This window comes from Vulpes lagopus, chromosome 2 (assembly GCF_018345385.1).
Source record: "Vulpes lagopus strain Blue_001 chromosome 2, ASM1834538v1, whole genome shotgun sequence".
NCBI lineage: Eukaryota > Metazoa > Chordata > Mammalia > Carnivora > Canidae > Vulpes > Vulpes lagopus.
Window position 1 is genome coordinate 7,398,527 of NC_054825.1, and position 25,350 is coordinate 7,423,876.

Here is a 25,350-nt window from a genome sequence, read left to right on the forward strand (position 1 = left end):
CAAGTTTTAAGAAATGGCAAAGTAAAGCCAAGTCTGGCCTACAGGAAGAGGGAGATGCTGGGTGCTGGGTCCTGCACATGGTGGCACCACAGTTGGTGACATTCAGGACACAGCTGCCCCAGACCCCTTTGCAGGACTTGGTGACCATCCCAAACCTGGGCTGTCCCCCAGGTCCTCCCCATCTGGTGGAGAAACAGACCAGTCCACGAACAGAGGGGCAGGGCACAGGCGATGACCAAAGGGAACCCCATGCTCTGCATGAGCTGCTTGAGGAGGGCTGGACGTGCTGGGGACGGGGAGACGAGAGCACCCCGGGGACACATCACAGCTGAGACCTGAAGCTCAAGGGAGAGAAACAGAATCATTCAGCCCCCGAGGACCCTCTCAGAATCATGCAGCAGCACCCTGCTGAGGACCCTGGAGGTCAGACACTGCTGCAGGCCCAGGCTTCAGCCAGGTGCTCGTAGGGCCACCACACTTTGTCCCCTTGCACATCTGTGTGATGACTGCCATGGGAAGGGGAGAAGGGGGGTGCCAGAAGGGGCAGAAAGGGGACCAGGGAGGGGCCCCCTAAGGAAGGGACTTATCAAGGTGAGCCAGGGACAAAGGACAGAGGTGAGGACAGGCTGACCCAGAAACCAGAGGACAAATTAAAAACAACACCACCAAAAAAAATTAAAAATTAAAAAAAAAATAAAAAAATAAAAACAACGCCACCTTGTTGCAACAGGCACAGCTCTGTTTGGAGCTGAGGATTCTAGGGGCCTCTGGCCAGTGCCCTGGGCTGGCTGGAGGAGGCAGGAGTTAGGTGTACCTCCCTCTGGAAAATACTCCTGAGGTCACCTCCACAGCAAGACTTCTGGCCCGGCCCATACTCCCCAAAGTCTTTCTTCCCAAATGACAGGAACCGAGACTTTCTTAAGCTTAAATTTAGTCCCGATGGGAAGGAAAACCCGAGCACGCGGCTTAAAATACTCAATACAAACCTTGTCTTTGTTACGCTCATTTTTAGAGCCTAAAAAAAAAAACTGACTTCCATAAATCAAAATTAGAAACCTTACAATTTCTCTTTAAACTGAATCCGGGTTTGTTTTGACGGTGTCCAGAATGTTTCTTTATTCGGTGTTCACTCAAGACAACCAAAAGCCACCTTGAAGGCCATCTGTTAGCTGAGAATATTTTTAGAGACACGGTAAATACAAGTACTGGAGTTAATGTTTTTCTAAATATAAAGGCCCAGGTTAGTCGCGAAACCAGAGACTTGCCCTACCACCTTTTGTTACTGGCATAACGAAGGCGAAGGCGACAGCAGGCAGGGTTGGGACTCGAGTGTCCCGGCCCCAAAGCGACCAGCAAAGGGCTGGGCGGGAGCAGGAGATAGATCTGATGCTTTAGTCCCCTGCCCTTCCGATTATTCAGCGCGGCCTCCCTTCAAAATGACCACTTGACCTTTCCCACAAGAGCCATTAACCTTCCATAGTCTGTCGCGTAAACAGCTTAATTTTCTGACGGCAGCATGACAGAAGAAATTACAAAGGCAATTCCCACTCTCGGTCCAAACAGATGCCAAATGTAAATCACTCCATTTCCAGGAGGAGGACATTCTGCCCCAGTGCCTCGGCCACCCTGCCTCCTCGGCCTACCCGGCGCAGGGCGGCCCCTCGCAGGCCACGACCCCCCCACCCACGCCAACGGGCCTTGGGCTGCCCGAGAAGCTGCTGACCGAGGCCAGAAAGCTGTCAGTCCCTGTCCCTTGTTTCTGGGCGCCCAACCCAACTCAGAGCCCCCATAAGTCAGAGGCACCCCTGACTGCTGGTCTGTAAAACCAGCCCTTGCCTACTCTTGAATTTACCGCAGGATGACGAAGCTAAAACTCGACAGTTTCCATTTCTTCTTCAACAGCATACCTACTTTGACTACTACCCATAACCCAGAATAATAATGTTTAATAATGAAGGACGATTTTATTTGTTTACTAAAGATTTTATTTATTTATTCATGAGAGAGAGAGAGGCAGAGACACAGGCAGAGGGAGAAGCAGGCTCCACACTGGGAGCCCGACATGGGACTCAATCCCAGGACCCCGGGATCACACCCTGAGCCAAAGGCAGATGTTCAACCACTGAGCCACCCAGGTGCCCCAATTAGAGACAATTTTATTTATTTATTTATTTATTTATTTATTTATTCATTAATTTAAAGATTTTATTTATTTATTCATAGGCACAGAGAAAGAGAGGCAGAGACACAGACAGAGGGAGAAGCAGGCTCCATGCAGGGAGCCCGATGTGGGACTCGATCCTGGGTCTCCAGGATCACACCCCAGGCTGCTGGCGGGGCTGCCCTTAGAGACAATTTTAAAGGAAAAAGTTTTAACATAAATGAGTTATAACAGAGCTTCTTAATTATGCTGTTCTCTAGTGAGGGGTTGGTGATTTTAGGGACGGTTGATGGACCAAGCCTGGAACTGGAGGGAAGAGGCCGGGTTCCACGGTTTACAGTGCTCTAAATTATAAGACTGTGAGCTCGGAAAGGGACTAGGATGGTGAATCTTATCTGTCAATTTGGGCCACAGCACCAGATATTTGGTCAAATAATATTCTGGATGATGCTGTGAAGGTCTTTCTTAGATGAGATTAATATTTAAATCAGTGGTCTCTGGGGACGCCCAAGTGGCTCAGTCAGTTGAACAGCTGCCTCTAGCTCAGATCATGATCCGGGGTCTTGGGATGGAGCCTTGTGTCAGCCTCCCTGCTCAGCAGGGAGTCTGCTTCTCCCCCTGTGCCCCATCCCCGCTCATGCTCGCTCTCAAATAAATAAATAAAATCTTAATAAATAAATAAATCAGTGATCTCTGAGGAAACAGACTGCTCTCCATTCCGTGGTGGGCCTCATCCAAGCAGCTGAAGACACGAACAGAACAGTGTGACCTCCCTGAGCAAGAAGGAACTGCCGGCAGACAGCCTCTGGACTCAGGCCACAGCTCTTCGCCATGTCTCCAGCCTGCCAGCCTGCCCTGCAGCTTCTGGACTTACCTAGCTTCTCTCGGTTCTGTTTCTGTGAAGAATTCTAATGAGGGACACATTTTATTTGTATAATAAACACACTAGAATATTTCTAGTTCCTAAAGGAAATGTATCCTCCTTCCCTTTCCTTAAAAAAATCTCGTTTGCCTATTTTGATAGAGACAGAGCCTTGAACAGATAGTATGAGAAAACCCACCAACAGCGCAAGGTAAGTGACAGCAGACGGTGAGCTAGGTGAAGGGGACGGCAGGACGTGGTGAGGTCCACCATCAGCTGGAATTGATGGAGGTAGTAGCCTCATCTAAGCTTTTGTGTGCTCAGGAATGTGGGGCCCTGAACCATCAGATCTTTTGATTTTTAAGAAGAATCCAGAAATCTGGATATTTCATATAAAATCTCCCAGTTTGGCTCTCTGCTCCTCCCCGTTAGACAGACAGCTGCATCTTCTGGTGCAGTGCCAGCCGCGTCCCCGAGACACGATGGTGAAGGTCGGAGTGAACGGATTTGGCCGCATTGGGCGCCTGGTCACCAGGGCTGCTTTTAACTCTGGCAAAGTGGATATTGTCGCCATCAATGACCCCTTCATTGATCTCAACTACATGGTGTACATGTTCCAGTATGATTCTACCCACGGCAAATTCCACGGCACAGTCAAGGCTGAGAACGGGAGACTTGGCATCAACGGGAAGTCCATCTCCATCTTCCAGGAGCGAGATCCCGCCAACATCAAATGGGGTGATGCTGGTGCTGAGTATCTTGTGGAGTCCACTGGGGTCTTCACCACCATGGAGAAGGCTGGGGCTCACTTGAAGGGCGGGGCCAAGAGGGTCATCATCTCTGCTCCTTCTGCTGATACCCCCATGTTTGTGATGGGCGTGAACCACGAGAAGTATGACAACTCCCTCAACATTGTCAGCAATGCCTCCTGCACCACCAACTGCTTGGCTCCTCTAGCCAAAGTCATCCATGACCACTTCAGCATCGTGGAGGGCCTCATGACCACCGTCCATGCCATCACTGCCACCCAGGAGACCATGGACGGTCCCTCTGGGAAGCTGTGGCGTGATGGCCAAGGGGCTGCCCAGAACATCATCCCTGCTTCCACTGGCACCGCCAAGGCTGTGGGGCAAGGTCATCCCTGAGCTGAACGGGAAGCTCACTGGCATGGCCTTCCGTGTCTCCACCCCCAATGTGTCAGTTGTGGATCTGACCTGCCGCCTGGAGAAAGCTGCCAAATATGACGACATCAAGAAGGTAGTGAAGCAGGCATCGGAGGGCCCCCTCAAGGGCATCCTGGGCTACACTGAGGACCAGGTTGTCTCCTGTGACTTCAACAGTGACACCCACTCTTCCACCTTCAACACCGGGGCTGGCATTGCCCTCAATGACCACTTTGTCAAACTCATTTCCTGGTATGACAATGAATTTGGCTACAGCAACCGGGTGGTGGACCTCATGGTCCACATGGCCTCCAAGGAGTAAGAGCCTCCTGGACCACCAGCCCCAGCAAGAACAAGAGGAAGAGAGAGGCCCTCAGCTGCTGGGGAGTCCCTGCCCCAACTTAATCCCCCAACACACTGAGAATCTCCTGACCTCCAATTTACATCCTAGACCCTGAGGAAGGGGAGAGGCTTGGGGAGCTCTACCTTGTCATGTACCATCAATAAAGTATACTGTACCCAGCCAAAAAATAATAATAATAATAAATAAATAAAATAAAATAAAATAAAATAAAATAAAATAAAATAAAATAAAATAAAATCTCCCAGTTTTTAAACACACTTGCCCCCTCCCCACCCAATTTAAGATCTTGTGTGGGCCAAACATCTGCTCTCAAATGTAGGCTGGAGGTGACAAGCACAGGCTCTGGGTAGCACTCCTGGCCCTGTCAGCATCTTCTGGCTGGTGACCCGGCTTACTTTACGCGCTCATGCCTCGATAAGCCCACCTCTAACACAGTGATGCTGCTGCCTATAGCTCACAGGATTGTGGTGGGAATTAGACAAAATGAGTACATCAAGTGCTTGGACATGGCCGGTGGCCAAAGAAAGGTCCCTCCCTTGACCACTGCAATAGCCAGGCCCCATCCGGCAGGCCCAAGCAGGGAGCTCCCAAAGAACAGAAGCTGGGAAAGCCTTCCCCAGAGGCGGCCCCCAAATCTCTGCCAAGCACGAGAGGCTGGGGCCAGCCTCTACGGTGTCCCTACTACTTTATGAGCCTGTGATTCTAAAATCCTAGCACTACGTCTGTCAATAAGAGTCAGCCTACAGAGCTTTCTGAAAAGCAACCTGATGACGTGTTGGAGCACCTCAGAGGCGCACATCATCCTAAACGCACAAAGAGGCTTATCGTGGCCTTACTTTGTGTAAAGATCAGAATCAGCCTAATGGACATCACCAGGCATCGGTTTAAGAAACTACAGGATATCCTGTAAAAAAAAAAAAAAAAAAAAAAAAAAGATTACAGGAAAACGACGCCACAGAGACGTTTATTTATTGAGTCGAGAGTTGTTCACAATGTATTATCTGGTGAACAACAAAAACCGGGTGACAAAACTAGGTCAGGTTTGATACTGATGCTCCGAGGACGTCCCTCTGTAATGATTTCTTTGGGCCAGAAATCAGTTGGAAAGAAACACAGCAACACATTGACAGCTGTTTTCTTGTGCAGTGGAATGGAAATACTTTCTGCTTTCTTCTTTTTGCTCGTCTCTATGCTCTAATTTTCCTTCCATGAACATGTGCTGTCTTGGTGGCAAAAGATGTTGAGAAAAATAACCAACGTGGTTTGTTCTTTTCTTTTAAAGACAAATACAGTGAGGACTGTGCTAAAGGCTCAGAGGAAAATGCTGCTAACAAAATCATGACTTTATAGAGATCTGTGCCCAGAGATGTGGAGCCCGGCCCAGAGCATTCCTCACTAGGCCGGGCCCTTGAGCCCTCTCTTCACTATGTCGGTGTCCCCTGGACACAATCTTCGTGCCTAGTGTGGTATCCCGTGCAAACCCCCCTAACCTTCGGACAGTCAGCACTTGCGCTCTGAGACCTCGATAGGCGCCCCCCCCGCCGCCCCATCCACAGTGACCCTGCCCGGCTCCAGCCCCTCCCAGCCCAGTGCCCACATGGCAGCCTGACCAACCAGCTCCTGAAGTCAGGATCCTCATTTCCTCACAAGTTATTAAAAGAAAGGAAGGAAGAAATGAAGAAAAAAAGGCAAGAAAAAGGCATTAGGCAAAGCCTGCGCCCACTCCACACCCTCTTTTCAGCATCGTTTACTGATTCCATAAGCCAGAGACCCACAGAGTGTCGTCAAAGCAGCCAGAAACGCTCCTCCTGAAGCTGACTTACCCTTTTCCCAGAGATATGAGCACAGGATTTTCCAGCTCCATGAGCACCTGAAAGGCTTTATTCATGTTTTGGTAAGAAAAGGCTTCTCCGGCATCTGCAATGACCACACAGTTGGGGTTGGACGTGTCATTCTGATCAAATTCTGAGCGGACTCCTGGAAAGAGAAGGAGGGAATAAAGCCCTGGGGTGACGTGGCCTACCTCCTACCTCCTCCCAGGGACACCTGTCAGCCACGTGTGCCCTGCCCCATTCTCAGACGCGCATCCTGATCCTCACAGCTGTACAGGAGGTGGGCAAGGAAGGGGTATTATTCCCACTTTATAGACAAAGGAATTCCCTTCCCCACAGTTAGGGTTTGTTAGGAGAAAGATGGGCCTGTCCCTGGGGCTCCCGCCCCAATACCGGCATTACCCCAGGGGCTACTCACTTCATACCCACAGGCAGGAAACCCACAGCTCTGTAACTGAGTACGAATGTTTGCCTAGAAGACACAGATTCCCACATATAGACTGAAATGAGGCTGCTGGCAACCTTTATAGGGTTGGTACAGCTGGACCCAAAGTAAGGACACTGAACATTCTGGCCCAACCCCACAGAAGACAGGAGAGCTGAGACATATACAGGTGCTGAAAAGAAGGAGCAACAGCTGATTCCTGCTGTCCCTGCTCACTAATCCCCTTAGCAAAGCCTCTTCCTCCTTTGCCTTCTCTGCTCTCAATTTTAAATTAAAATCCTGAAAGTTGCAAGGATAAACTGAGTCAGTGACCTTATGCCTTCAGTTCCTAGGAAAAAACACACTCTCGCCTATCTTGGTATTAAACATTGACCTTGGGACACCTGGGTGGCTCAGGGACGCCTGGGTGGCTCAGCGGTTGAGCGTCTGCCTTCGGCTCAGGGCGTGATCCTGGGGTCCTCGGATCGAGTCCCACTTCGGGCTGCCTGCATGGAGCCTGCTTCTCCCTCTGCCTGTGTCTCTGCCTCTCTCTCTCTCTCTCTCTCTCATGAATAAATAAAATCTTTAAAAAAAAAAAAAAAGACATTGACCTTGCTGGCTTTAAAAACCGAAGTAACCACATGATAACCCGTCCTACCTGCCAGAATGCCAAGATTTACGAAGACAGACACCACCAAGCGCTGGTGGGGAGGCAGGGTGCCTGCAACAGCCAGCTGGCCGGAACATAAAGTCCTCTGGGGAAAGGCTAGCTGTTTCTGATAAAAACTGAAGAGCCACTTACCCTCTGACCCAGCAATTCCACTCCTAGGTATTTACCCAAAAGGCCTGTGAAGAAGCACTCCTAGCAGACTTCCTCCCTAATAGCCCAAACCTGCAAATAGCCAGGTGTCCATCAACAGGGGAAAGACCAACCGTGGTATGTTCACTTAACGGATCAGCACTCTGCAACCAAAAAGAGTAAATACCTGCAACCATACGGCTACATCCCAACTACAGTATTGTTGGGGCTGCTCTGACCCCGTGGATTCCAAAGAAAGGCTGTCCTCAGGGCACCTGGGGGGCTCAGTTGGTGAAGCATCTGCCTTTAGCTCAGGTCATGATCCCGGGGTCCTGAGATCGAGCCCCACGTCAGGTTCCCTGCTCAACAGGGTGTCTGCTTCTCCCTCTCCCTCTGCCCCTCGCCCCTCTTCTGCTCTCTCTCCAGTAAATAAATAAAATATTAAAAAAAAAAAAAAAAAAAACAAGAGTTTTTTTCCATGCCTGAGGCCCTGGGGGCCTGGAGATTGAATAGCCAAGGTCAGTCCACAGGTGCTGTGTGCCTACCTGACCGACCCTTAATCAAAACCCTGGATATGAGGCTCCAGGGAGCTTCTGCGGGTGATGACACGTCGCAGGTACCATCACACAGCTCTGCTAGAGAATTAAGTGTGTCTCAGGGCAACTCCAAGGGCGGGGACCGCTGGGAGGTGGCACCTGGATTCTCCTGGAGTTTGCCTCTCCCCACTTTGCTGAGTTTAATCTGTGTTTTTTTGGTAACTGAGTCTGACAACTGTTCTGAGACCTGTGAGTCCTTCCAGCAAATCATTAAGCCTCAGGGTGGCCTGAGGTCTGGAGAACCCCTGACACAACTAGATACTGGAAGATTCTATTTATATAAAAATCCATACGAGGCAAACTTATTCATAACAAAAAAAAAAAATCAAAACAGTGTGTGTCTCTGAAGGGTCACGGGATGGGGACTGGCCAGGCAGCACATGAGGGACCTTTCAGGGTGATGGTAAAGCTCTAGATCATGAGCATCATGAGCACGACAGGGGTCTGGGATACACAGAGTGGGCGTCTGTCAAAACTCAGCAGAAGTACACTTGAGATTTTTGTACTTCACTGTGGATAAATTTTATATCAAGAGAACAAAATGTAAACAGATGTTGAACTCTAGTTAATGACGTGCTGAAGTGTTTTGAGGACGTGTACCGACATCTGCTATTTACCTTGAAATGCATCAAAAAAATAAGATGAAGGGGCGCCTGGGTGGCTCAGTTAAGTGTCCGACTCTTGATTTTGGCTCAGGTCATGATCTCAGGGTCGTGGGATCAAGGCCTGTGTCAGGCTCCACAGTCAGCACAGAGTCGGCTTAGTTTGTCTCTCCCTCGCCCTGCCCCTCCCCGCTATGCCACACACGCACTCATTCTCTCTCCAATAAATAAACAAATAAATCTTAAGAAAAAAGATGAGATGAAAAGTTGGACGAAGGGATGGGTAGACATAATAATGAAGAAAATACAGTAAAATGTCATTGGTAAAGTCACGGTGATGAGCATATAAATATTCCCAGTAGAATTCCTTTAACTTTGTTGTATGTTTGAAAATTTCATAATAAAATGTTGCGGGGGGGTGGAATCCATCAACGATAAAACTTGGAAAAAGATTCGAAGTCTGAAAACACAGGCATGTTTATGGAAAACAGATGTAGGACTGCAGCCGAGGAGGTGCATCTGCTCAAGCTCTAATATCAGCTCCTTGGACTCATCGATTAATGCGCCCTTCAAGGCAAATCCTGAATTTCCCTCCTCTTCCCACCTCATTCCACCCCCATCCCTCCCTTTGCCCCAGGGGTGGATATTTTCTTTCTTAAGTTTTTCTCTTTCTTTGAGGACCTGTTCTAAAGACACTGGCAGAGATCCCAGATCACAGAGGAAGGATTTTGAGAAAGAGGATTTCTAAAGGCTGGGCATGTTGCCCTCAACTGGCACCAGCGCTATGGATTTGACACTCAGGCCTTTCAGGGAGCACCCTCAACCTCTGGGGGCCCCACTCCTGCCGGGAGGCAGAAAAGTATGCTTGCTTCTGCCAGTGGTTCCTAAATAAAAATACCAAGTTCAGGGGAAGAAAGAGGGCTCAGTGCATCGACAGGGAAGTGTCCTGAATTCTGAAACACTGCTTATGTTTCTTCTTTTTAAATATTCAGAAGGCACCAGATAATATTGCTCCTTCCATTTCTTTCCAGAAAAACTCCCCACTGAGGGTCAAAAGGGCTCTTTCCTTGCATTTAGACTAAGATCAGGATGTAAACCTGGTGCCATTTGCCAGAGCAGGGCTGGTTTTCACAAAGAGTTCAAGTTCAGGGTTGGGGGTGGGGGGGAAAGGCTGGGGGGTAGCCTCCCTTCCTACCTGCTCCCCCAAACCCTGAAAGCTAGAATTCTGCCCCCTTGACAATTCCCTGCCCCCTCGGTCCATTCTAGAACAAAGAAAGCAGGCTCAGGGTTTTGCTCTGCAAAAACTGTTCCGACAGGAATGTGCCTCTAAGAATCCTCTGGTGCAAGGCCAGGGGTGCAAGGGTCCTGGTCCCCAGCAGGAAGCCCATGAGGTTTCCACCTCACAGGCCCATGAGCACCAGCGGCAGGAGCCAAGTGTTCATGTCCTTCCCAGTGGCTTGAGACAGGTGAGAGGGACACCCTCTCTCAGCCGCCACCACGCCCAGGATCCAGCGGGCTTACCATCATGGACAAGCAGGTGTGGCCGCAGGCCTCGCTCCTTCAGGATCAGGGAGGCGGCCGGGGCCGGGGCGGTCACCTCGCCCTCCGAGATGTCGAAGCCCAGGTGCCGAAGCAGCCCCACCAGGTTGCCCCGGGACTTCTGGCTCTCATTGGTGCAGAACCTCACCTTCAGCCGGGACCGCTTCAATCTGGAAGTGGGAACAAAGGCAGGGGGTGCTGTCAGCACTGGGACATGTGGCCTCTGGGGAGGAAGCTAGGTGGTCCCTGCCCAAGGGCAACCGGGACCTCCAGCGAGGGCCAGGCGGCGGCAGCTCCCTGAGGCCAGCCTCGGCTGACCCTCGGGTGCTGGACGGGGTTGCTGAGCTGGAGCCCACCCTTTCCAGGGAACCTCGACCATGCCCCACACCCCTCCTCTCCATCCTCACTGAGCTTGTCGACCGGGGTGCATCCCCGCTCCCTCCGCCTGGGACAGGTCCCCACCTCTTCATCAGAGAAACATCTCTACACCCACGGCCTAGGACACATTCCCTCCACTCCCACACGGGACACACACCTCCTGCTTCCACCCGGGGTATGTGCCCACTCTCTGCCTAGGGCTCATCTCCACACCCTCCATCTGGGAAGCATCTCCTCTAATCCCTCTACCTAGAACACATCTGTCACTCTCTCTGTGACACATCCCCACTCCTGGGACACATCCCTGTTCCCTCTCCTAGGACACACTGCCTCTCCACACGTGGCAATTCAAACACCTCCAGAGACCCCCTGGACATGTCCCCTCCACCACTCCACCCACCCAGCCTGGTTAGAGGTCACCTGTGAATGTCCACAGTAATTTCTCTGGACCGTTCCACTGTGATTAGCACTTGCACTCTGCAGGTGAGCTACCTATGCCTAATTAACTCTGGATCCGTACTTCCCCTAAAGTGCAAAGGCTGAGGGACCAGGCTCAGTGTGTCTTCTCATTGCTGTCGCTGAAGAAAGGTTTGCCAGATGTTCATCAGGTACACGGATGATCCCGGGATGGACAGAGGGGACCCAGGGAGCCCCTGCAAGCCCAGCATTAACCTCAGACGACCCGGAGATGCTGCGGCAGGCCAGCTACACCCACATTTCTTCTTTCCTGAGCTCCCAGGATACCTGCTGCATCCTGGCTGCATTTGGGCAGGTTCTCGGAATGCAAAGCCACAAAGCAGATGCCTAAAGAGGTCCCAGATGCAACAACATCCAGCCCTTCCAGTTACTGAGCACCTACTAAGTGTCCGGCTGGGGGCCAGTGCCCAGAACTGTAACCTGAGAACACAGGCAGGCTCCCCAAGGGGGCCACAGGCCAGGCAGTGGGAGGAAACTTGGCAAAGGAAGGGGGATTTGTGATTGTGGACAGAGAAGTGCTCTGAAAGACTGGATCGGGATGAAGAGACAGATGGGGGTTAGGAAGAGGCAAAGGAGCAGCACCCAGCGGAGGGAAGAGCGGACTGCACGGGAAAGGAGGCATGGCTGAGTCCCCAAGCAAGGGGTCAAGTATGATGGCAGCTGTCCACGTGGGCCCAGGGCCTAAACACACAGCCCTCCCTGGACAAGCCTCGGCCAGGGCAAGAGGAGAGTCCTACTCAGCATCTGTGCAGAGCTGCCGTGTGGGGTCGTGGAAAAGACCCCAGGCTACAAGTTAGGTGGCCTGGGAAACCCTAGGAAAATTAACTGAGTATACTAATCGCCACCTAGCACTGTTCGTAAATAGGTCTCTAGGGACGCCTGGGTGGCTCAGCGGCTGAGCGTCTGCCTTCAGTTCAGGGTGTGATCCCAGGATCCAGGATCGAGTCCCACATCGGGCTCCCCACAGGGAGCCTGCTTCTCCCTCTGCCTCTCTCTGTGTGTCTCTCATGAATAAATAAAATCTTAAAAGAAAAAAAAAGGTCTCTAAATACATCCATGTCAACGGTCTCCAAACACACAGGAAGACATTTTTACTTTTCAGCCATCCTTTCAGGTTTTACATTTTTTATGATATAAATAATACATTTAATACAGTGTTAAGTGCATAATTTATCATTTATTATTTATCAATAAATACCCATGTACGAGAGCTGCACACTCCAATTTCATACTCACAGATGGCCCATGTGCAGAAGTAACACACGGAGGAGACCCAGTTACTTGAACTATGGACTTGAAATCAACCTCCATCTGGGCAAGTGAGACCCTAAAAATGCAACTCTGCCTCAACCCCAGTGGTAACATACTTTCTATCCTGCTTTAGGAGTGAGTCTTAGAAAGGTCAAGAACTTTCTGTCCCTCTCCCTGGATCTGAGGCACCGGGGACATGGGCTAATTCCTACTTGGCCCTAACACGGGTCCTGGAACTGATACAGAGTCAGGAACAGGAAGCACTTCCACCACAGCTACCCCACAAAGGCGGGTCCAGAGCACGGAAAGGTCTCCTCTCAGGATGGGGTCTCAGAAAAGACTTCCCAGAAGAGCCAGCTCCAACTCGAATTGTGCAGACAAGATGGCCAGGGAAGGGTGGGTGGAGCAGAGGGAGGAGCAGTTGCAATGCAGGCCCTGCCTTCCTGGGACCTGGTCAGGCGTCAGAATCTTCGAGCAGCCCAGGGTATGGAAGCAGAGCCAGAAAATGAGGCTGGAGAGGAGGCTCACTGAATGGGTAGGGATGCCTCAGGCAATCTGCACCATCCTGGGGGGGCAGAGAGCTCCAAATGCAATGCTCCTTAGTGATGACAGACCTGGGAAAAGGTGGCAGGTCTCTCCAATGTCCGCTTGTCCACCCTGTGTGATGCTGCCCTCATCCTACTTCTGCCAGTATTTTTCTTTCTTTATAACGCTAACCAGTATCTCCAATTCCAACTTTTATCTTTGTTTATTGTCTCTCTCCCAGACCTCTGTGCTCCATGAGATCAACAATGACATCTGGTCCATTCTCGGCATCCCTGCTTCACACAGGGCCGGCACGCAGCAGGCTCCCAACTACTAAACGACCGAGTGATGAAAAAATCCAAATAACAACCAGTGAGAGGGACCCTTCCTTAGTACCACACACCTACTGCCTCCCCCCAAGGGTGTCCTGGGCCTCCAGCCCCCTCACAAGCCCCATCAGAAACAGGCAGGTGTTCCCACGTGATGATGAGCCTCCTGACCCTCCAAGCACTGGAGCTGACAGGTGCCCCTTGGAAAGGAATTTGTAGATCTACCATCAACACAGTGAACACACACCTCAAGTCTAACCATGTCTTAATCAACAGCCCAGGTGGTTCAGTCCTTTCTTAATATTTGTCTTTCCTAATCAGAGGGTTATGAATGATCAATTACGCTTAGTGGTTAATTGCCCTTCATAAAGACAGCTTTTGTATTTTTAAATTAGGCAGTTAATATATTGTAACTAATAGCATCACCTTGTGCGTTATGGACGGATCTTCATTGATGGGCGCCTGGAATGTGTGATTCGCACCCAAGTTAATGGAGCAGTTGAGCGAAGAAGTGCAGGGGTGTCGGGGGACTAATTATTGCTAATGAATTATGATGTGACCTTCTCAGAACAGTGAACAATCGGTGTGACAGTGAGATGACAGTGCCTCACATCTGCTATTCAGAACGTGACTTCAGATGCCGATGACAAATGAGTAAACACAACTCACTTCGGGACACTTCCGCCACAGGGTGTCCTTTGAAATACTCACCTAAGTTCACAAAACACGTGCTTTAAAGTCAAAGTACTGGTTTTAGGATTAAATCAATCCCTGAAAAAATTGAGTGCGAAAGGTGCAGGAAGTCCCCTCCCTGTGAGTCTGTTCATCCCATCTCGGCCGACTGCACCCCCTTTCTGACCATTTGGGACGAGTCCCAGGTTCTCTCTCTGCTTCTCGCAATCACTGAAAATAATGAAAGTGTGTGTTAGTAACAGAATAAAGCATGATGATGACAATGTTACGTTGAGCCCTGCCTCGGGATCAGCATCTGTGATCTGATGTCATCCAGACCCACGTGGTTTTTTCTGTACAAACATCCCCTGGGCCTGGCGTGCAGGCTGAAGTATGAGCTCAACGAACAATGAGCCAAGAAATGACAACCACTGTCCCCATTCTACCGCTGACAAAACAGAGGCTCTGAGAGGCAGAGACCAATAAAGTCACGCGGCTTGTGAGCAGCTGAGCCCACAGCTGTGAACCGACCACACGGTGGCAGCTACAGGGTGGCATGCCCAGGCCTGCATGGTCCCAATAAGGGAAGTGTCATGTAAGACACAGCAGCCCAGGAGCGTGCATGGAGCACACATGAGTGTGCTCGGGGGACAAGAGCGTGAGATGACGGGTTGGCACTGAAGGGAAGGCCCTGAATGGCCAGTGCTCTGGGCCGAGTCGTGTCCCCCATCCTGCAGCCCTAAGGAGGTAATGGGGGCTAAGTGAGGTCAGGAGGCTGGGGCTGTGATAGGACAGGATTAGTGTCCTTAGAAGACGCGCCAGAGATCTCTCTCTGCTGCACAGAGGCGGCCACATGAGGACAGCAGCCCCCAGAAACCAGGAAGAGAACTTTCACCAGAAACAGACCCTGCTGGCACTAGATCTTGGGCTTCCCAATAAAGTCTGCTGGAAGCCCCCCCAGCCTGTGGTTTTCTGTTGTGGCAGCGTGAACAGACACGACAGCCAGAGAACCAAATCCTCAGCATCTCCCGCCGGGTCTGCTGCCAGATGTCACAGATTTGGCCTTAGGGGCCCTAGACCACAAGGATTCAGAATGTCAGGAAAGCTCCAGCCAGGCACGGCTTCGGGACTTGAGCACAGCCTGCAAGCAAGAGCGGGAGAGCAACTTTCCAGGATCTCAGCCTCAGGCTGGGCCCAGCTCCAGGACAGGCTGCTATCCTCACACACCCCCAAAACCCAAGAACTCCTGGAACAGGTGTTCTATTGTGGGGCTCTGATGTCCCCAGGTGGGGCTCTGGCCACACTGCCCCTTTGAGACCCCGGGCACCACCTCAGCCTGCTGCCCCCTCCTCCCCAGGAGTCCCACAAGAGTGGGATTTGCCCCCACTTCCTGCAGCCACACCAGATCTTTGAACTGACCTTTACCTCATCCCGGCAGGCCAGGACGAGCCTCTGAGTGACAACGTCGCCTGGTGCAATTATTGTGCATCACATGAACTGGTCCCTTGCAAATCACCTCGGACCTCACACATCTGCTGGCTGTCGGCATCTGCCAGGGGCGCTCACCCGAAAATAATGGAAACCCTCTCATTATGGCTCCATAGCAGGTAGAGCACTAGGGCGATTACTGGACATCCTGACCGACCTTGGCATAGCTCCACAGCCCACTGTCCTCTCTGGCTCGCCACAGAGGGGCTGGGAGGGGAGGCCACCCGGGGGGGGGGGGGACGGCAAGAAGGCTGCCCCAGACAAGGCCCTCCTGACTGTGCCCATCCTCCCTCCTCACTCCAGTCCCAGGGAAGCTGTCACCTTCGTGGGACCCAACAAGGCCTCCGGTCACCCAGAGGCTGCTGACTACAGGCACACCTTAAGTCATCCTTCAAGGCCAGGTTCATGTTTCCCTTCCTCCAGGAAGCCCCCCGGACCCCAATCCCCCAGGTGCCCAGGCACAGCCCATCTTCACAGCTCTTGGAGGGTGACAATGCCTTTCTGTGGGAGTCCCTAACTCACCCAAATTGCAGATCTGATGGGCCCACCTGGTAAAGGAACCACATCATTCCGGTACCCAGAGGAGCTCGGGAAGAAAGCCCATGCTCCCAGGTAATCCCCACGCCCCACCCAGGAGGAGAGGCCTCTACGGGACTGTGGAGGGAGGAGGCCTCGAGCTGAGCAGGTCCTGGATGAGAAGATGAGGCCACCGGCTGGCAGGTTAGACTTGTGACAAATGAAGTTAGTGCCTAGAGGGGACGGGTGACTTCTCTGCCTCAAGAGAAAGCTGAGTGTGCTTTCTTTGGTTTTCTCCTTCCGAGGCTGGTCTCCTGAGAGCTGCATGAGGCCCCCCTAGGCCGCCCTGGGCCACAGCTCTGGTCTCCAGCTGGGGCCACCACCACCTCTACTTCAGGGGTCAGGAACCCTCTCCCACGTGACAAGTGACCAGGAGGGGGGGACTGAGGGTCACAGAGGGGGAGTCCCCCCCATCCTTGCCTTGGCCTGCTCTGCCCCTGGGGCCACAGCTCAAGAGGTTCTCTGGTGGGGCGGGAGGCAGGACTACTAAAAGGGGAACAGCAGCAGATAAACAAAGCTATGCCTCAGTTTCCTTACAGAGAGGAAGTGACATTCACAGCACCTCAGGCGGGTGTTATGAACCAAAACACGGGTGGCAGCGCCTGGCCAAGGCCCCCAGCGAACCCCAGTCCCAGCGACCCTGACGGCACCCAGATGCGAGCCTGAGCAGCGCTCTACGGCCGTGCCAGCTGCTGTCTGACTTTAAGATCTCTGGCTGCTTCTCTCATGGAAAGCCACAGGGATTGAAAACACACATTTGGAAGAAGTGAATCCTGCAAAGTACTTATTTGCTCTAAGAACCCAATTTTTTAAAATAGAAGGTCAAACAGGAGCGAGTGGAACAGGAACAGTTTTGCAGCAGAAAAACAGTCACTGACGCCTACCAAGAGGCGCCCACACTGATTCAGGGAGGGACCCAGCCTGGCTCCCCAAGTGCCCCAATGATGGGCCTCAGCTGGGGTCAGGGAGCCGCCTCGTGGCTCGAGCAGCCGCAGAAGGGTTTTTGCCCCGTGAGAATAGGTCTGGCTTCCCAGCTGGGGTCCTACACTTGCACCTGGCAAATGCCTTTGGCCAGGCATCCAGACACCAGACTCTTGGGGTCCCTGAATCCCAGCCATTGACATGGGGTAACAGCAGTGCCTGGTCCTCTGCTCTCCAGGTGTGGGCATGCCGTGGGCCATCCCACATGCTGGTGTCACCACTCGACCAGGAACGCCAAGGGGCACCAGTAACAGCTTTTGCCAGTAGCTGGGGCTGGGCCCGCCGCACCTTCCCCTTCCTTCCTACAATCCACCAGGGCAAACCTTTCAGCTAGGCTGACAGCCAGCTGCTCCCCGACCCTAAAGTCCTTCCCCATTCTCCATCTGACATTCTGTGGGCAGCGATGCACATCACTGTGTCGTCAGAGTTCAGGCAAGAAACAGAGTCCAAAGTCTGGATGGACAGAAGAGAAAGAACAAAGGACAGGGTGACGCACATGGCTGGGCCCTGGCTGGGCCTCTCAGTCCCAACCAGCTGGCTGGTGACCTCAGGGAACAGCGATGAGGTCAAACAGACATCGGGCAGGCTCCAAAGCCAGAGCCGTTGCAAAACCCCAGGTGCCTCTTTCCTGTGCCTGTAACCACCTCACCTGCCACCCAACATGTTCTCTCTGACCTGCCTGAGCCTCAGAGCTCAGACCAAAGGGACATGCTGAGTCCACAGACATCAGTTTACTATTTCTTAATAAAGACAACTTAAGGGCAGCCCGGGTGGCTCAGCGGTTTAGCGCTGCCTTCAGCTCAGGTCATGATCCTGGAGTCCTGGGATCGAGTCCCGTGTCAGGCTCCCTGCATGGGGCCTGCTTCTCCCTCTGCCTGTGTCTCTGCCTCTCTCTGTGTCTCTCATGAATAAATAAATCTTTTAAAAAACTATTTTAATAAAGACAATTTAAAATCAAGTGCAGGGAATCTAGAAACCAGAGGAGAGCTGGGGCAGCATTCAACCAATGGCTCATTTCACAAAGCGGGAGACAGAAACAGAGGGACACAAGGTGCCTAAGGGCATGGGCTGAGGAGTTGTGGCTTCTTGGACCACTCCCCAACCTGGGAGAGTCCGTGGCCAGCCAGTCCTTCCAGCGCGCCATCATGGGCTGGTCCGGGCCAGGGGCTGCAGGGGACAGAGGCCAAGGACTCCCGGGGCGAGGTGGCAGGAGGTGGAAGCCCTACTCAGAAGGCAACACACCTGTTGCACCTCTGCCACCTCTGACTCTGTGGCTGAGGCTTCTGACCCGACCCTTTCCAACCTCAGTCTGCCTATCCATAAAATGGGACACTAACAGAAGCTACTTGATTGGGCTGTTGTGAAGACAATAGGCAGAAGCCAGATCAGAAGCACCTGGCATGCTGCAAATACTCAATAATGCCAGTGAAGACGTGGGTGGTGACAGTGCCAATCACCCCTGTGGCAAGCCCGTGCTGGGGACATCTGGGCCCTTGAGGTGGGCAGTCTGACAGGAAGCCACAGGCCAGTGAACCAGGGCCCAGGAGGGGCCAGGAGGTGAGGGAGCCCAGAGAACACTGTTAAGAGGGCAGAGGGAGGCTGGGGCAAAAATCCAGGGCTGACCATCCTGAAGAACAATCCTGGGGCACCCAGGACAAAGGGAACCCCAACAGCAGCTACAACAGCTCCCGGTGACTGGCTGCCAGTGCCTCCCCAGCCACCCAGTACATCACCCACAGGCTCACAGTGAATTCGCAAGACAATCCGGAAAATGGGTCAATATCCCCATTTACAATGAGGACCTTGGGTTCCGAGGGGATGAGTGCCTCTCCCGGGAGTGGGGCACAGACGAGAACCCCTCATTATGAACTGGCCTCACGAAAATGCACACAAACGTGAATAATACCCTGTGGGCCGAGCTGAGAGATTTTGGGTTGACCAAGTACCAAGTTCAACAGGTGAAAGACTCCGCTTATCAGCAGAAGAACCACCTCCCCACCATTAGCTGACCGTTCAGGCCACAAAATGCTCCGTTAGCTCCCAGAGGTGGCGCAAGTGAAATGGCAGTGTAAGAGGAAATATCTCACTTGACTTCCCCCCCCCCCGCTGACACAGGTGGGAAACTGAGGCACAAAAAAAACTATGACACCTGGCTGAGACCACATCACAACCACGGGACAGAGCTGGGACTCAATGCCCAGGGCCTCACCCACAAGAGCTGGCACCCACCCTCTGTTGGGTGATACGAGGAAGCAGCACCCGCCCTGGGGAGGGCACCAGCCCCGCTCTCCCTCCCCGGGGGGCATCTTTAACCCAGGCCTCTGAGTCTCTGGTTTCTCCTCCACACGTGGGCAGCATCCTGTCAGCCCCAGGGTCATGGAAATTTGCGGTGGACGCCACTCCAGGCAGGGCTGGGGCCGGTGTGCCAGCATGGATTCCCCGCACGTCCTTGGGGTGCTAGAGGTGGGGCGCCTGGGGGGCGCAGTCAGTTAAGCATCTGCCTTCGGCTCAGGTCACGATCTCACGGTCCTGGGATCCAGCCCCACATCCTGGGATCCAGCCCCACATCTCCCTCTGTCTGTGTCTCTGCCCCTCTCTCTCTCTGTCTCTCATGAATAAATAAATAAAATCTTTAAAAAAAAAAAAGAATTCCATTACTTTAATAAATGTATGTATATATGTTGTGCTGTCATGGGGTCTATCGTGCACTGAGCACTCAGCCAAAAAATTCACTTACATCACGAGCCATCAGGGCACCTGCCCTGCACCCCCTCTCCACTCCTCTCTATCCTTTCAGGTGCTCTAACCCAACACTGGGAGTCATTCTTTATTCCATCTTCTCTCTGGCCCCCACAATACTCACTGTATCAGTAGGCTGTCCTGGTCCTACTTCCAAAACACCTCTTTCATTCACTCCTTTCTTGCCACCCCCCTGGCCCACATCCCACCATCTCTCTCTCTGGACCATACAATGGTCTCCTATCTGGTTCCCCTGCCTCTTTTCTTGAGCCTTGCCACCTACTACACTGCCAGGCCATTCCCCATTTTGCAACCAGAGTGATCTTAAAATATTTGTAATTTTTTTTTTTTTGGTGCAGTACCTTTTTTCTAGCTTTAATGACATATAATTAACAAAATACCTGTAATTCAAATTTACAAATAGGAGATACATTCATGTGGTCCAAAAACGTTAAAAAAAAAAAAAGGTTAATACACAAAGCTGTACAATGAAGAAGCAACCACCCAGCGCCCCCCAATTGTCTGCCCCCTTGCTCTTCAAATAGTGAAACTCTTCTCTCGGTTTCTTTACGCAAACACAGCAGCAGGAACACAACACTGCATTTCTGCCTTTTTTCACCCAAAGGACAGACATTGCCCAGTCTATTCTGTGCTTTGCTGTCTTCACTGACAATATGTCTATACGACAGGCACACACTCATTCCTATTTATGCCACATTGTATTCTACTGCATAGATGGGTGGGCCATGACATTTCCCTATTGGTGGTTGACCTGTTTCCAGTGTTTTCCTATTTCAAAAGTTCTTGTCAGGAATGACCTCGCACTGATGTCCTTTTCTCATGTATGAGGTAGGGCAATTTCCAGAAGTGGAACTGGTAACAGATAATGCCAAATGTATCTTCCACAAGACAGGCTCTGTTTCCACAAACTCTCACCAAGAGAACGTATGCCCAAAGTTGTGCGTTTTTGCCAAGTTTCTCATATTGAAGAAAAATGGCACATTGGCATAGTTTCAATTTGCATTTCTCTTATCTAAGTAAGGCTGAGCATCTTTCATATGCTTAGGGGTCACACTTATTTATTCTTCCTTATGAACTGTTTATATCTTGCGTGCATTTTTCTATTAGGCTGTTGATTTTTTTTTTCTGTTGACTTCTAGATTTAAGGGCATAATTATAAAGGTCCTCTACTCCAAGATTTCAAAGAAAATCTCTCCTGTTTTCATTTGATACTTACACAGTTTCACTTTTTACATTTCAAGTTCCTTAAAACAAAAATCAGATCACACCACTTTCCTGCCTAAGATCTTCAGTGACTTCCCAGGGCACTGAGGATAAAATCAGGCACCTCCCGTGACAAGTCTCTGCTACGGCTATGCTCCCCGTCTCCAGTTCTGTGAACATGAATGTGCCAAGCCCTCTTCTGCTGCAGGCCTTTGCAGTTGCTGTTCCCTCTACCTGGAATGCACTTCCTCTGTCCCTTGGCCCAGATGGCCCTTCTTACCCTCTAATTCAGTCCAATGTCTTCTCCTCAGAGCAGTCCAGCCTCTCCTCTGTCACCGTCCAGCCAACCTTATGTTTACTTGTCTGCATCCAAGTTTACTATCCATTTCCGCCTCAGACATGAGCCCCATGAAGACGTGTCTGCCTCAGTCACAGCCCTAAGACTGTGGTCTCGTGCTCCCCCTTACTAGGTCCAGTTGACCCCCCAAGCACAGTCTTGTTCATGACAGAGCTTCTGCGAGGCCCTTGGGACACCAAGGCAAAGGGCAGGACTTAAACCTGGACTTTAGGAAATGAAGCTCCCAGGGCCATTGGGAGTCTCCCAGGTCTGAGCTGCCCTTCACATGCTCTCCTGGAGGCCTTGTCTCCATTTTCTGACTTCCTGGCTTCTCAAACACCTCCTGCTTCGTGACACAGGACAGTTTGGCTCCTGTACAGATCAGTGGGGTGGGCTCTCAGAGAAGGACCAAGGCGCTCACCTAAGTGCCATCTAGGGCAGCCCGGGTGGCTCAGCAGTTTAGCGCCGCCTTCAGCCCAGGGTGTGATCCTGGAGATCAGGGATCGAGTATCACGTCGGGCTCTCTGCATGGAGCCTGCTTCTCCTCTGCCTGTGTCTCTGCCTCTCCCTCTCTGTGTGTCTCTCATGAATGAATAAATAAAATCTTAAAAAAAAAAAAGAATAGAAAAGAAAAGAAACTGAGGTTCAAGGACATGGCATGCTTTGCTGATAATCCCTAGCTCTGGAGCTGAGACTGGTCCCTGGGCAGTGGTGTGCTGGCAAATGTCAAAGACCCGGCTCGCTGGCACAGAGAGGGCTTTGGGCAGGTCCTGGTTGCGTTTGCTGGTTTCCATGGTGTAAATACTTCCACCATCGCTGATTTCAGGCTATGGGCATGGCACTGAATGCAGAGTCGGGAAGAGATGTGTCCCACCAGCTCTGGAGAAAAGCTGGAATCAGCTTTTGTGTCTCTCATGAATAAATAAATAAAATCTTTAAAAAAAAAAAAAGTGCTATCTATAGGTAGGTAAACTGAATCCTAGTGCGGTCAGGCCATGAACCCAGGGCCCTCCAACAAGTGAGTTTGGGAAGCCAAGTCCTGGGCAATTAGCCCTTCCTGGGCTGCCCCTCAAAATCATGGCAGCACTGGCCTGTCCTGCCAATGGCAACTACAAAGCAGAGGGTCCGGTGGTGCCAACCGTCCGTGGTGGCCCTTGCGTGGTCTTCTGTGAGCAAGATGCCCTCCTCCTCCTCTTCCTCCCCAAAACAATTGATGCCAGCACATACATGATTGAAGGTTCTCTATGAACCACATTAACAAAAGCAAAAAACAGGTGGAATCTAGCATCTTTTATTTAACCTAATATATTCAAATCATTATCACTCCAACACGTCATCCCTAAAAAGCAACACACGGAGCTCTTGACCTTTCTGCCAGGAAGTCTTGGAAAGCGGCGTGGACTTTGCCCTCAGAGCACATCCCAACCCAGCCCGGCCCCATCCCGAGCGCTCAGCAGCCGCAGGAAGCCAGGGGCGGCCCGGGCGACAGCGCAGCTCGCACCCGCACAGGCTCTGCGTCCCGCGGGGTGCGGGGTGCGGGGTGCGGGGTGCGGGGTGCAGGCTGCGCGGCGCTGCGGCGGGGTCCGGCCCGACGGGGTTCTCAGGGCCCGCGGCGGGGGCGGGGCCAAGCCGAGGCCACGCCCCCGACACGCCCCCGACACGCCCCCCGGCAGCGGCCGGAAGCCGTGGGCAGGGGGACCCGGCGGAGCGCCGAGCCTCGCGCCCCCCGCGGCCCACTCACCTCGCCACCGCCTCCACGGAGCCAGGGATCGGCGAGCCGCCGTCCTCACCGCCATCGTACAGCACGCCCGAGATGTCGAGCAGCACCCCGCGCACGCCTGCCAGCCGCTCGCCCCACGCGGCCATCGCGCTCCGCCGTCGCCGCGCACTCCGTGTCCCAACCCGCGGCGGGGAACGGCGGCCCGGCTCGCCGCGCAAGGGCGCCTGGGAAATGTAGTCCTGGGCTGGGCGGGCCGGCGGGGCGGGGCCAGCGGGGCCGGCGGGGCGGGGCCAACGGCACCAGCGGGGAGAGGCCGGCGGCACCAGCGGGGCTCCCCGGGTGCCGCCAGCCCCACTCCCGGGTCACACGCCCCCGAAATGGAGAACTCAGTGGACAAAAGGCAGGAAAAGCAAAGACAAAAAGCAAGCAAAAAAACCCAACAGTTAACCTCCCTATAAACCAGAGCAAGGCCAATCGAGACAAGGAGGCACCTGGAAAAGTAGCAAAAATCAAAGACACCAGCGCTGCATTGGTGTCCTCATCCTTTGGCTGAAGAGTGTGACAGCCCTAAAAGCAGTGGAGGTAGTTGCACCGATTGGCTGGATGATGGGGTGCCTGGGAAGTGATGCTAAGGAAGTGATTGGAAAGACGGTGGGTGAGCGCACCAAAGCTATCATGCCAGCTCAAGCTGCAAGAGTCCATGTGCAAGCAAGTACGACATGGCTATAGAAAGAAACATTATGCCGTCAAAAATGAAGACAAGGCAACGACATGGAAAATGCACGTGTTATATGAGAAAACAGACTACGAAACTGCAGTGTGGACTTCAGCTCTGCAAGATTAAGGATTCAAAGGAATAGGGCTGGAAACAAAATGGGAAAGTTAAAAAAAAAAAATGGGAAAGTTGCAATGTGTCAGGCCAGTGACCTTACGGATGAATTGTTACATTCCAATTACCATTAACTCATTTTTGCGTTAAATAAAAATTGAAAAGGGGAAGTTTCCTTGACTACCCCTATGACCGTTCCAGGTATTTAGACTGAAACTTGAAGGGCGTCTGGGTGGCTCGTGGGTTAAGCATCTACCTTCGGCTCAGGTCGTCATCCCAGGGTCCTTGGATCCAGCCCCACATTGGGCTCTCCTCTGCGCTCAGCAGGGAGTCTGCTTCTCCCTCTCCCCTGTCGCTTCCCCTGCTTGTGCTCTCTCTCTCTCTCTCTCTCTCTCTCTCTCTCTCGTCAAATAAATAAAATCTTAAATAAACTGAAACTTGAAAAAATCAGACTTCTCTGGGTGTGACTTAGCTTTGAGGTATCAAAAGAAGACCATAGTAGAATGGCTACTTCATTTAGGTTCTCGAGTCACAGATAGGATGAAGAATTCATCAGAATCTTAGAACTTGGGGGATCCCTGGGTGGCTCAGGTTTAGCACCTGCCTTTGGCCCAGGGCGCGATCCTGGAGTCCTGGGATCGAGTCCCATGTCGGGCTCCTGGCATGGAGCCTGCTTCTCCCTCCTCCTGTATCTCTGCGTCTCTCTCTATGTCTATCATAAATAAATAAATCTTAAAAAAAAAGAATCTTAGAACTTAATTGTGCATATCATGTGCCAAGTTTACTGGGGAACTGTGTACTCTGTTGATTTTATAGGAAAGATGTAAAATGTAGTTCCCATTCTTTGGAGATTTATAATCTGGTTGTGGGAGAAAAGAATATTAGACCTTACGTTAGCCATGCTTCTTAGTTGCAGAAAATAGAAACCATTCCAGCTAAAGGGTTATGTTTATACGAGGCAGTAAGAAGCTTACAGATTTCCATGGGAACTGGAGTTTCCAAGCTCGAGGACTATACAGCCAGGAGCCATGCAGCTATGAGAAATACCCAGTTGCATTATTCCATTGGAGTACTGTTCCATCACTTGGCTCCTAAGATGCCAGGGGAAGTACAGGCCCCAAAGAATCAAATCTGCCCACCAGTGTGCCCTTAAAGGATGCTCTCCACCTGAGGCTACCACCTACCTTGCTTTCACTTTGTCTAGCTTGGTGGAACCTAGCCCAACGTGCAAGGGAGTCTGGGAAATGCAGGTTTTAGCCTTCCAGATTCTGTGGTAGGGGAGCTAAGTGAATCAGTCTGGATAATCTGCCATGAACATCATGCTCTATATACATGTATTGAACTTCTGTGGGCTCAGGGCTCTGGGTTGCAAAAAGACCTAAGGGTGATCTTTGCCTTTGAGCCAAGACTGAAGAGAACAAGACGTATGCCTTGAAGATTGCTGACCAAATGTGTGCCAACTGCCAACGAGTAACATAAACA

At 51.8% G+C, this 25,350-nt stretch overlaps 1 protein-coding gene across 1 annotated transcript in view; it reads right to left on the reverse strand.

Annotated features, from left to right (window-relative positions):
* LOC121484351 (phospholysine phosphohistidine inorganic pyrophosphate phosphatase) overlaps positions 1 to 23,249 on the reverse strand; it is a 123,785-nt gene extending 100,536 nt beyond the window's left edge. The window contains exons 1-3 of the mRNA XM_041743503.1: positions 23,061 to 23,249; positions 10,325 to 10,512; positions 6,374 to 6,527 (exon numbers count right to left, since the gene is read on the reverse strand). Coding sequence (XP_041599437.1) covers positions 6,374 to 6,527; positions 10,325 to 10,512; positions 23,061 to 23,185 — 467 coding nt within the window. The 5' untranslated portion in view covers positions 23,186 to 23,249. The remainder of the gene's footprint in view (positions 1 to 6,373; positions 6,528 to 10,324; positions 10,513 to 23,060) is intronic.
* Positions 23,250 to 25,350: the final 2,101 nt, after the last annotated feature.